General features: G+C 30.8%; 2 protein-coding genes across 2 annotated transcripts; both read left to right on the top strand.

The window, feature by feature from the left end:
* Window positions 1–301: 301 nt before the first annotated feature.
* LOC116769741 (protein takeout-like) lies at window positions 302–2,696 on the top strand. Its single transcript, XM_032660929.2, has 5 exons — window positions 302–462; window positions 581–806; window positions 1,049–1,200; window positions 1,913–2,071; window positions 2,475–2,696. Exons 1-5 carry the CDS (start codon window positions 387–389, stop codon window positions 2,642–2,644), a joined length of 783 nt encoding a protein of 260 aa, XP_032516820.1. The 5' UTR covers window positions 302–386; the 3' UTR covers window positions 2,645–2,696.
* A 6,403-nt stretch (window positions 2,697–9,099) lies between these two features.
* LOC116769596 (uncharacterized) lies at window positions 9,100–11,763 on the top strand. Its single transcript, XM_061522569.1, has 5 exons — window positions 9,100–9,181; window positions 10,328–10,553; window positions 10,627–10,778; window positions 11,185–11,343; window positions 11,448–11,763. The coding sequence occupies exons 1-5, from the start codon at window positions 9,118–9,120 to the stop codon at window positions 11,621–11,623; spliced, it is 777 nt and encodes a 258-aa protein (XP_061378553.1). The 5' UTR covers window positions 9,100–9,117; the 3' UTR covers window positions 11,624–11,763.
* Window positions 11,764–13,214: the final 1,451 nt, after the last annotated feature.

Consider the following 13,214-nt stretch of genomic DNA (forward strand, 5'->3'; position numbering starts at 1 on the left):
ACGGATTAGTAATTTATAAAGTCGATGATTTATTAAAGGTCTAGTAAATGAATGATTTAATGTGAGTATTAGTTATTGACTATAGACTCGGTCACGGCAAGTATGTTTATCAAAGCAGGCATTTTTCCTGCTAGCTTCAGAAATTTCAAAAATCCAATGTTCTCTGTTAAACGAAAAAAATTATTTGATAAAATTATATTATATAGTAATATTACTGCAGTCCGCAACTATAAAAGGCTTATTTATGGTACTTGCGATATTTTTTAAAACAATATGTCATAATGAAAAACCGGTTGTATTATACTTTTTATGTATAGTTTTTTGCTATAATTTTGCGCCGTGCATATATATCTGTGTCGGGGAAGATCAACGATTATTTGGTTTTGATGCAAGTGTACAAAATGTTCTTTTTAAAGATAGCGTTCTTGCTGAACACACTTTGTTTATACAGAGCTGCATTCGGTAAGTTTATTTTATAAAAATAAAAGTTTAACAATAATTTCATATTTTATTTATTTATGTTTATGAGTATTTTTAATGTTTTATGACATTTCATTTAACAACATGATTATTTTTACAGTGGATACACTTCCTAAATGCGATTATAAGGATGATGAATGTCTAAAAAAATTATTGGAAAAAACTATTCTTGATGTAGCTAAAACTGGTATACCCGAGTATGATGTTCCACCAGTGGATCCTTTACAGCTTTCAAATGTATCCCTTACGGTATTAGATTCTTTAGCTTTAACTATCACGGATGGAACTGTGAAAGGAATAAAAGGCTGTAATATAAACAGCTTCCAGTGAGTATTTTGAAGTGTTTCTATTATTCTACAAAAACATTTGCACTAAAAAAAATTTAAGACAATTTTACCAGACACTCAAGTTATTTTAATCAATTGGGTTTTCTTTACACTTTATTACTTTGTATTATGATTTTGTCAAATAGTGCAAGGATTCATCATTATTTTCTTAACTTTACGATGTATTATTCGGATGATAATAAGTCTTATTGTAAATTACATTTTATGTTTATTTTTTAAAGTGTTGATTTTGAGAAACATGCTGGAAGCCAATCCGTCACTTGTGACCTTACTATAAAGGGTCATTTTAAGCTGTCAGGATCTAGCCCAACGCTGCAAGGTTTCTTTGGAAGTAGTTCTATCGGAGGAGACGGTAAAGCTAAAGTGAAACTAGGTAAGAAAAATCGTTAGTAATATTAATAAAGAAAAAATGATCTCATTTTGAGAATCTAAATAAGATCAATAGTTTCGATTATTACATTTGGAAATAGATTTATTATAAATAATATCTTAGAAGGTATAGAATATAAGTATTTCAAATGAGTGGAGCCGCTGGCATAAGTCAGTGTCAAATAAATTATGAGATATTGTGATTTTTATTATTCATTAAACTTTATCTCAAAGTAATATTTATGTGCGTGGACAGGTTAAGGTTTAATATCTGTATCATAATTATAAAACACGATACACGTGTTTAGATTAACCTGAAAATATATTTACACTAAATTGTTTTCATGAACATATGAAGTTTATTAAATAAACCTTAAAATTCGTTTAATTTTAATTGCTTCGGCAACTGTTATATTCATTGTGAGGCGTTTATAATTAAATTTTTGTTTCTGTTACGAGACATTTTGTTTCAAAATTGTATTTATTTCAAAGGCTTTATGAATGGTATGTTGGTTTGCGGTTATGGTATATCCAAAATAATGTAGATTCCAAATGGTGTATATTGTTAGTTATCATGCTTTTAGGTTTAATTTTTTTTTTATATTGCGTGGTCTACTCAATTTAGTTAACACTTCCAGACAAAAACAAACAAATAATATACTTCAATAGACATCAGTTATTTACTAAACACTTGACCTTTATTATTTGATTTGCAGAAAAAGTGACATTAAACGTTGACTTTCCGTTACACCTTGTTAAAAAAGACGATGGCGAAACATATCTCAAATTTGATTTCAAAGACGTTAAGTACACCTATGACATAGGAAATGCGTTATTTGCTGCCGAAAAGATTATCATTGGCAAAGAAGACATCAGTAAGTACACAGTCCTTACTAAGGTTATATAAATTGATATATATAAAATTTTTATACTGTTTTTATATGAATTTACTTACTGTAAATTTAATCTATTTTCCCCGCATAAAGTAAAAAACTAATTTAAGGTAGGCAAAATAGTTTTTAATATTAATTGCTATTAATTTTGAGATAGATTTTTTGAAAGTACCGTTTTAAAAGTAGAAGAATATGTTACCTTTGATTGCACAATCTTGATATTTTTTGTCTTTCCGAATTGCCTATCTTATAAATGATAATTATTTGTCGCTTTAACAGTTTTTAAGGTAATTTTTAATATATTTTTTATTTACAAATGATATAGAGTTAGTAAAACGAAAAATGTCTTTAACTAAACTTTAAAAGTTTTATTTATTTCTTTCAGGTGCTTTAGTGGTTTCTTATATGAATGATAATTGGAGGTCTGTGCTTAAAACCTTCGGAAAAGTGTTTGTTGACAAGTCAATGGAATATTACTTCAATTTTGTTACAAGGATCTTCGATCAAATTTCTACAAAACATTTCTTTACAAATGACTTAAGTTCTTATGTTTAAAAGCAATTAAACTTCTTATGTTTGTGGTTGTGTTAATAAATATTGCAACAAATTTTAAATAGTTTATTTTTACTCCCTTTATTCTACTGTACTTTATTCTATGTTACTGTGCTTTAAAATCCTGACTAAATAAATTTTGCCATAGATCTAAGTATTGGCAATAATTACCGAATTTTGTAAAAATAAAACTAACTTCTTCATATTTAGCATAAACTGATAATTTTTTTTTAATATTTTAAGCAACGTTTCGATGGAGAAACGAGATAAAAAAAAAAATTGTTTTATTAAGTGTACTAGCGTAAATCTTAGATATCAGGGCATTGCTTAAAAGAATTACTAAGCTAAGTATTTAAAACAGAAAACTTTTTAGAAATGTTGTTAAAATATGATTTTTGTCTGAATTAAAAAATACGAGGTCTTTAAAAATTGTCTAGTCTTTCCTGGTATGATTTCCTCGTGGCTTCTAATCACCATTCAAGCATATAGCAACAAAACGATTGTTCATATTCAATGTTTATTATAATAAAACGTGTTAACTAGTAAATAACAGGTACAATGATATTGTTTGTTTGTTGAAATATTTATACAATTAGTTATAGCCAAATAACATAGATATACCGCCGGTTGGTATTATGACAAATATATATAAGGATATAGTTCTACTGATGAAACACGAAATTTTTGTATGCTTTCTTTGTTTTCACAAAAAAAATATATATTACCTTTTATAAACTTTAAAAGTACTAAATATTAAGTAAGCCATAATATATAAAAAAAATGTGCAACGTATCGAACCTTGCAGTAAGAAAAAACCCAAATATCGTAAAATAATATACAGCATTGTTGACGTATTTTAAAACTGTTTGGTGTTATAAATAGATATCAAATTTGAACATTATTTTAATATTCTTTTGTAGCCTTTGATTTTTTTCTCTGACTTTTAGTGCTTTAGTAAGAATCGATTTATTTGAATCCACATACATATATATGTTTGTGAATATGTATGTATCCATTTTTTGGATTTGAAAGCTTGGTACATGTGTAATTGTAATATTTTTATAACTATTTTGAAGTGAGATTTGACTTTGTTAGTAATGCTTTGGGAAGTAGGTAGCGCTTACAATGTTTTTGGAAACAATTTTTTTCTCATAATAACAATTACGAGCAAGTTATGTGAGGGGACACTTAAATTCATATCATGCTTAATATTTTTTTGTGAATACTTAATTTATAAACCGTCTAACCTTGTTGATATGTATGAGATTACAACAAAAAATATATTACATAAAATAAAAAAAATAATTGTGGAATTCCTTATTGTTGTTTCATTTCAATGATTTTAATTACGTATAGAATAACTACTGTCTAATATTTACAAACAAATGCAGATACATACAGCAAGACACTAAATGTATTGAATAAGGTTTTAAAATTACTAGTTTTTCTAAAATGTCATATATATCTACACATTTTCTGATTGACATTCAATTATATAATTATATTACTTAAGCGTATTACTATATTAATTTATATTTCTAACGGCTTTTAATAGAGAGTTTTAACTAACAATAAAACTTACCTATTATTTTTCCTTAAGACATCCGGAATCCATCTTGAGTCAAGCACCTGTCTTTTAGCCTTTTAGTCCAGTTTTGACTCCCTTCCGGTGCAAGTGCTGCCCTCTAATGTGAATTTGGCGGGAGGAAACTTGCACATTTTAACAAATTGATAATTGTTACTTCATTATACATACTTGAGATGAACCAGGTAGAAATTACCTGGATTCCGGATGTCTTAAGGAAAAATAATAGGTAAGTTTTATTGTTAATTAAAACTATTATTGTTCCATGTTGACATCCGGAATCCATCTTGAGTGACGTGTTTGTTATCACCTGGTCATAAATATTATCACGTTGCTATAATGTGTCCATTAAAAATTAAATTATTGGGATACAATAATTTATTTTAATAATAATTTGATTTATGGAATACAATCAAAATAGCTTGACAGCTAAGCATTTGAATTTTACTGTGACTGATTTAATACAACTCTTTTGAAGTATCTTCTAAAGGATCTTGCCTCCATTTTCCAGTTTCTAAATTTTATCTTTTGAAAAGCATTCCATTCAATTAAGGGAAGCTACTGAAGATCTTACAGATCTGCGAGAAGCTTCAATACCAGCTTCTTTGAGTAGAGACTTAATCCAAACTCGTAACTATTTTCGATGTCGCTCTAGGTCCGCTCTAGGTCCTTCTAGCGGTCAAAGATAATTAATTGACCCACTGTCGCGGCTTTTGGATAGTTCAACCAATCGACAAACCCAGTAGATATAATCGAGGGCTTGAAATGGGTTAGTGAAATTTTCCACCTAGACTGTCTGTAATTGATTCTATCAGTCTTGGATTCGGATCGTGGCCAAAATATAATGGCGGTACCCTGGTCAATAAATTTTTATTCTTCAATTGTCAATAAAGTGAGATCGTGGACTCTACGTCCTGACGATAATAAAGCAGGATTGCTACAACAACTAGGCCATATCGGGCTCCCGCAGGAGGGGTCGAGGTTAACTCTTCGGGGCCTAAGACCCATGAGCTGGCTGCGATTTTACTTGTGAATGCAAGCAGATTGTTGGAGCGGGCATTTTGCAGCCCTGGCGTCATGGCAGAGTCGCCGCCGGCGAGGCGGTGCCCAGAGATAGTAGGTCTCAGATGGGCGGCCTCCAACCAGCGGCACAAGATTGCTATTAGCCTCAGTACCCACTATGAATTGTTTACATTTACCAGATGTGTACTGAAATAGTTTGAAAAATGAGTTTAACGAGAATATATACATATAGTTTGATGCAAGAACTATATTCCAAGGAACTTAAGTGAAAGTTGGAATAAAAGATTTATGTACGATCCTCGGTTCTGGACCAAACCCTCTTCATAATGCAAGTGGCCAATGGGCCAGATAAGGGGTGACATTAGGTAGATATGGTTTTTGTAGTCAGTTGACCGACTTATGACCCACAATAAACAAACAAGTATTTAGTATTGATTGTTGCCAGCTATATAATACCAAGGATTTTTCCTTATTAGTCCAACCGTCAGTCATTTTAGCCATGATACCCAAATGAAGGTCCTGGACCTTCAGCGGGTGAATTCCCGTCGGGGTGTCGTACTAAGACTTGACAAAGGTTGGGAATTTGGTGAAACTTTTGCAGAGATCAATGTAGAAGATCGGCTGCTCGAAATCTATTATGCCATAACGGAGCTATCGTTATGAAGCGACCTTTGGCACTGTTCAAGTGTTATAGCCTCGAGGAAAGAGGTTTGGAGGTTTCCACCTCCATCCAGGCAAGGTCGTAGCTTCACTGACGACTTTACGCAGATAAATCTATCTGTAGTATTTAGATTTAGATGCCACGCCGGACACGCTCTTATTAGAGATAGTGCGTCGATATCGCTGTTGTAATGACCTGTAGTAAAGTATTGATCTAAGGCGTTAATTGAGTATCCTGGGCTTTTAGTAACAATATTAACTGTCGAGTCAAGTTCAGAACAGTTTTCGACCTGGTACTTCCTTTTTTATTTATATATAATACCACTGTTCGATTGTCCGCCAAGAAAAGAATGTTGGTATTGTTTAATCGATTCTGTTCGTGGACAAAATCTTCTAAGTTAGCCTAAAATTCCTTGTACTTTACATGCCATGCTTTCTGGTCCTCGGTCCACTGGCTCGACTGCTTCATCTCAGCCCAGCCGATTTCTGAGACATCGATCGATATGCAATGCGTTACCATGCCCAAGCCCAATCGGCAATCGGCAGTCAGTGCCCAATCGGCAGTACCGCTAAGGCAGCTTTAAAACATCAATGTAACTTGGGAATCTCTGGTTCTGCAAGTATTTTGTGGTGATATGGATGATTTAAGGAGATCGTCGGCTTTGGTATGCAGTGTCCGACAGTATAATCTCCTTCTGCACACAACCAATGAGGCAAGGATGAGTCTCCGCAAAAGGGACTGGACCCGTTCGGGGGACCAATTGCCTTGGCCAATCTGATGCTGAAGTGCTATGCGTAGGGCGATGCACTTTGGTTCCGACAGGGACTTCGTGTTCAGTTTTGTGTCCCAAAAAATATCTAAACAATCTAGACATTGAGTCAGTACCAGCACAGATTTTATGAAATTCATTGTCCATCCCAGTTGTTGCAGAATATTGATGGTGAAGGCTACCCGATCGCTCAGAATGTGAGGCGATTGGTTTGCCAATAAAAAATCGTGTTAATAAACTACGCATCTGATGTAGTGGTGGCGTAGAAACTCTGCTATCCAGTCGGTCATGCATGCAAATATCCGAGGTGCCGATGGTAAATTAAATGAAATGCAAATGTAATAAATTTAACAAACAGGGAAAACAAGGTTGGCTCAAATCCAGCTTCACTAACCAGTATCCATTTTGTAAAAAAAAGCTCGACAGGTTTTATATAAACAAAGCTATTCAGCTGTTTCAAATTAAATATCCGACGTTGTGAACCGTCGCTTTTAGGGATCAGAAAGAATGTTGATAGAAAACTGAGTGTAATGTTAGCTCTTTCTTATGTTTTTAAATCTATCATACCTTGTATTAGCTGTAGCATTTCTGGAGTATTTTTAGTTTTGTCACTACTCATAAAGATGGTGTCGGCTTTATTAAAGCTGACTTCGTTAAAAAGGTTTGCGAATTCATTTAATAATTCTACAGATGAAGTTCGGTACGTATAAACTAACCCAGATATTGTCTTTGAATGCCACCTTGTAATTTTGGAAATTTATGCTGTTCTGATAATGGTCAAGGAACGGTAGGAATTTTTTTGTATTTTTGTTTACTATAACATTTTTTTTTTTCAAAAATCTTCCCATCAAGATTGTATGAAAATTAGTGTGATTACCACAAATAGTTCGAGGAAAATCGATGGTTATCTTGGAGTATTCCAAATGTTATTAAAAGAGTTTTAATTTTAATTTTTATTATTATTATTGTTATTTTAATAATAATAATTGCGTATTTAATTTTGTACTATTACCACTAGATTAGTTTACGATTTATGTTAAGCTTTTTGAAGTTCTTCTTTTCGAGATATTAAAGCCCTTGTAAGAGCTGCAATGCGAGCTCTTTTGGAAGGACCAGTTATCAAGACTAACGAAAATCTAACATTCACTTTGTTGTCATGTAACCGGGAATGAAGGCAGACAATCATTGTAAGAATCAATGTCCACGATATCTCTTTATCACCATGTGACAGGGAGAGAATAATGCAGGTATCGGGTACCGTACAAGACCGTGATCCGTACACCGAGACGCCTCCGAGGGAAGTGCGTCATTTACTCCTATAGCGATGTATTTCTTCTGATGATCAAGAAAACGCAACGCATTCCAATCGTTACATTAAACATTTGTTTTTGAGATAATTAAAATCAATGTATATCCGTTGGTTTAGTAAAAGTTAGTTTCTGAATATTTGTGGTTCATTCAGATATGGTGGTATTTGAATTTCGTTACTTTATATTTCCAAAAGAGAGCGCAGGGTTAACTCACTTGTTAAATCATGTTCTTTAGTATTTTAATGGGAATTAATTGTATTTAAAATGTCATTATACTTTTTTTTTGCGTAATGAGGGTAGTCAAAAAAAAGAAGCCACTGGTCGAGACAGATACTGAAATTGTGAGTTACTTACAGCTTTTCGAGATCGTTTTGGTACACTGTACCTATCTATAACTGCCCAGACTGGAATCTTGTGACGAACATTCATTGTCACTCGTACTTTTTTTTTCACATTCCATGACTTTGGAAAGGAGACCGATATTTAAATATTAACACTTTTCGATCTGCACACTTAAAACACTGTAAAAATGATCACTACTAATGCGTATTCTTAAAACTGGACTACTGCTCGCTTTGAAGTAAGAATTATCAATTTATTAAAATGTGCAAGTTTCCTCCCGCCAAATTCACATTAGAGGGCAGCACTTGCACCGGAAGGGAGTCAAAACTGGACTAAAAGGCTAAAAAGACAGGTGCTTGACTCAAGATGGATTCCGGATGTCAACATGGAACAATAATATTAAATTTTTAATACAAGTAATTTTATGAGTAATTTCACAAATTGTTAAGCACTCTCGAAATAACTCAAACCAGCCTAAAAAAGTAAAACCTTACGTTTTTTTTAGTCAATTTATTATAGGAAATATTTTTTGTAAATGCCATATTCATTTTAATGCAATGAATAGAGCATTTAAAAAAATATTATAAACTCTATAAACATTTAAGATACGTGTATAATTTTAATATCCATATTTTTATGAGGTCAGATTACATTAACAATTGAAAATTAAAATGCAACATATTTTTTAACACATCCTGTTTTTTTCTCAAAATAATTCAAATATAAAGCGAATTATGCTACAATAGAATTATAATTTGTAAAGTAGTAATCGAAGAAGCATCGAAAATGATATCAAAGTGGGCCATATTAGTAGTATGTACGCTATTAGGATCTTCGCAATCAGCATTCGGTGAGTATACATATGTCTGAGTTATTTTTCTATAAGCACATATCGGGGTATCTTGAATTGGTTGATGTAATTCGTGTATAAGCCACTTTTATTGGGTAATTTGAAGTTTAAATACCATTATTCTCTTTTCGTAAAAAAAATGCAAGACTGATACCCATAGATAACATTTGCAATGGTACCTTCTAGTAGACATAGAACATAAAATAAAATAAAGTCAAAAACCAAACTCCGAAAACATAAAAATCATTACTACTCCACAACTTTTACATACGAGTATATGTAACTTTTCAGCCTTTTATAGATTAGAAAATTATGTCTAGAATTTTTCGACAAAAAAAATGTTAACAGAAGTAAAAATGTGTAGCTGCATGTTTGGTACATTTTATTACTTATTTATTTATTAGAAGTTGGACGGCAGTTTATTGTTCAAGGTAAACAAAACACTCATTGACATTCTGAGCTCGAGTACAGGAAGGTTTAATTAAACCAAGTAAAAACCAGAAAAACTGGGTTCTTTAGAAGAAATATAAAACCGTTAAAGCTAAAACAGATTAAACATTTAGTCAGACTTTCAGAACGATGATAGTTTCTACCAGAACTAATTTTCATAGCTCATATTCTAGATTTAAGATACCAAAATTTTTAACTATCCATTCTTTGAAACCAATTAGAAACATAAAAAACAGTGACCCAATTTCAGGGTAGAAATAAACTATCTTGTAAACAAACTGCGCCCTTTATTTGCTAAGATGATAGATCGATCGCAGGTCGTAAAGAATGTCGGATTTGCACTTGACTGGTTTTATCGTTCTGTTGATTTACCTTATCCCGAATATTCCCACAGATTTTTTTAAACCAGCCTTACATGACATTCCTTGAGATATATATATATATATATATATATATATATATCCGAAAGTTATCATTTTCAGTTTTCAAATCGTGTTGAACTGATGCCCGTTATAAATTCATTTTCCTCTCAATAATAATATATTATTTATTTATCTATCGATAACCTGGTAATTCATAAAGAAAAAATAAAAAATTGTTAAGGAGTTTGTACTCACCTTCTTAATTCTGCTTACTTATTCATTGTAATTTTTATAACAAAGGATCAAACATAAAAAATGTTTTTCTTTTTTTCAGTTGATACATTATCCAAGTGTGCCATTAAAGACAATGATTGTGTGAAAAACCTATTCCAGAAAATCATAATAGAATATAGTTCAACTGGAGTACCAGAGTATGGAGTCCCACCTTTTGATCCATTTAAAATTAAAGACATCACCATACCCATTCTAGGTTTATTAAATTTTACTATAGAAGACGCAGATGTCCTAGGGGTTAAAGATTGTGTCATTGACAGTTTTAGGTACGTTTGAATTTTAATAAAATAAAAATAGTATATCAAGAGAAAAAACTAAATATATTTTTCTTTATTTTAGTTGCGAGATAGAAAAGGGAGTTGTTAATGTTGGCATTTCTTGTGATATTGAAGTAAAAGGGAAATTTTTAGTAAGTGGTACAAACCCTATTTCTGATCATATTTATGCAGGCAAAAATATCCATGGAAATGGAAATGGCGAAATTAAAGCAGGTATACAGCAGTCAAGATTTTATAACCATGATTTTTGAGTTTCGTACCTACGTGGGAGTTTTGTATTATTAATTTACAGACAGTGTTTTTCAAAAATCAAAGCTTTACGTCTCTAAAATCAAATTTATTGGGCCCTTTTTGTGCTTTATTTGTTTCATATATGTTAAAGTTTACAAGGGAATCATAACCTATTGAAAACTTTCTGCTGGACCAGAAGAATACTTTGCCAAAAATAAATTTTATGAAGCATCAGTAGAAAGAGTAAAGGATAAAAAACAAATCCAATTCATTTATTAAAAAAAATATCTATTCAATTTGACACTCTTTTTGAAACTTAAAAAATCTGTCTTATTTTTGGGTATAAAATGCATTGAGAAATAAATAGTAATTTTTTATTACTTTTTAGAAAAACTACACATGGACATAGCATTTTACTACAATTTGGTAAGGAAAGAAAATAATGAAATTTATGTTTCTCCACTTGTGGAACAAACTGAATTATCATATGACATGCAAAATTTCCATGTCTCAGCTGATAACATATTTATAGGAGAGGAAGATGTCAGTAAGTAAAATTTTATAATAAATTTAGAATACTTTAAAAACTATGAGTATAATGTTTCTTTAGTACATTTTAAGAAAACACAACTTAAATCATTTTTATTTCAGGTGAACAATTTGTATCATATATAAATGATAATTGGAAGATAATATCGAAGCTATTTGGGAAGACGATATTTGATGAAATTTTAAAGTATTTGAATGAAATATTAACGAAGATTGTTGACTCTGTACCTGTTTCAACGGTTATATCTGGTGACATATCACCTTATGTCAAGAACTAAAATAATAAATGTTGTTTTTAAATAAGTTTGCGATGATAAAATTTCATTTATTTAAAGAAATTATATACTTATACTCTTACTACAATAACTTTCCTTTTACTTATTCAGGAACATCCAACATTTATGTTTTTTTATGTTATACATTATTTTAAAGTAAGTTTTTCTATGATAATAAATGTATATACTATTAACATATTTCATTCATTTATTTTAAAATGTATGCTGAATTTATATTAAACTTTAATATCCATTACAAAATTAGTCACTTATAATATAAACCATTTCTATTTGACCCAAATAAAAAAGCAGTTATAACTGCTATCCTAAGAATATCTTAATATAATTTAAAAATTGTTAGCGCCTATCCCTGCTTTCCTAATTTCAAAACGTACGTGATGGAATTAAATGTTATGTAATAACCTTGAAAGGCTTTAATAATGATGACCATATTACTTAAGTGGCATAACTCAGTTCGCAGTCATAAAATAAAAAAACTTTTTCTTTAGTTAGAGTTTGCATACCTAGTTATAATTGCCACATTTGGAAGGACTTGATTTTACTGATTTTATTTCTTGGCTTATTCAAAATATATAATATTAAACTGCTTCTTATCACCTTTAATTATCTTAGTCATTTAATAATATATTGATAAGTAATATTTAATGTAAAGAATTAAAACTGTATATTATTGTATGATCCAAGTTATAAAGGAAACCAAATAATCGTTAAAATTATGGTTAGCTAGTTACCTCGATTTATGTATAATTAAATGAAAAAAGTGCTAACAATCTGCAGTGTCCTGTTTAGCAGAATGAACTGACAAATGCATGATTATTTAAATTTGTATCTTATCTTTGTTCACAAAACTTTATGTATTTTATAAACCACTACATAAGGTCTTGACTTGTTAACAACTATTTGAAAAACTTTTTTATACTTTTTTTATTCGTTTCCGCTATGAAAAATAAATGAAAAAATTAAAATAAAATATTACAACAATTTTCAAAATGAGTATAAAGACAATATGAATATAATATACATAATTACACGGGATGTCACTTGTTATTAAAAATAATGAAACAAAACAAGCAATAAGGTAGTTACTACAGCGTGTTTAACATTGGTTGAGTTCATTTTATATTGAGATTTTTTTTTGCTTTAGTTGAAGGAAATAGATATTTTACAACAGATTACACACCAAGGCTAATTACCTTAGGCCGACGTAACGCACACAGACGATTAATTTCGGTCTTTTAATTATATTTGGAACAATCCTAGAATGTGTTTGAATAATAAAGCGCAGGGTTGATTCTTTTGCTACAAAGGAAGCAATGATGTGAGAAAGAAAAATTAAGGCAGTGAATGAATACGAATTATCAGCAGGCCTCTAGGGTTTTCGGTAGCAATTTTCGTTAAACTGCTATGGTTTTAATTATAAAATACAATTTCTGTGATGTTTTATATACGGATATTAAATGGTTTTCCCATATATTAGAAGTCATCAATAGTGATGAAATAATGATGAATGTATGATGTTTTTACAATAAATTTAAGATTTATGTGTAGCATTCTGTGTTTCTTGCGTGGATAT

Source organism: Danaus plexippus, chromosome 14 (assembly GCF_018135715.1).
Source record: "Danaus plexippus chromosome 14, MEX_DaPlex, whole genome shotgun sequence".
NCBI lineage: Eukaryota > Metazoa > Arthropoda > Insecta > Lepidoptera > Nymphalidae > Danaus > Danaus plexippus.

Coding starts and splice junctions, on each gene's coding strand:
- LOC116769741 (XM_032660929.2), top strand. CDS start 387: ATGCAAGTGTACAAAATGTTCTTTTTAAAGATAGCGTTCTTGCTGAAC. Junction 807..1,048: donor TGTAATATAAACAGCTTCCA/GTGAGTATTTTG, acceptor TATTTTTTAAAG/TGTTGATTTTGAGAAACATG. Junction 2,072..2,474: donor CATTGGCAAAGAAGACATCA/GTAAGTACACAG, acceptor TATTTCTTTCAG/GTGCTTTAGTGGTTTCTTAT.
- LOC116769596 (XM_061522569.1), top strand. CDS start 9,118: ATGATATCAAAGTGGGCCATATTAGTAGTATGTACGCTATTAGGATCT. Junction 10,554..10,626: donor TGTGTCATTGACAGTTTTAG/GTACGTTTGAAT, acceptor TCTTTATTTTAG/TTGCGAGATAGAAAAGGGAG. Junction 10,779..11,184: donor AAATGGCGAAATTAAAGCAG/GTATACAGCAGT, acceptor ATTACTTTTTAG/AAAAACTACACATGGACATA.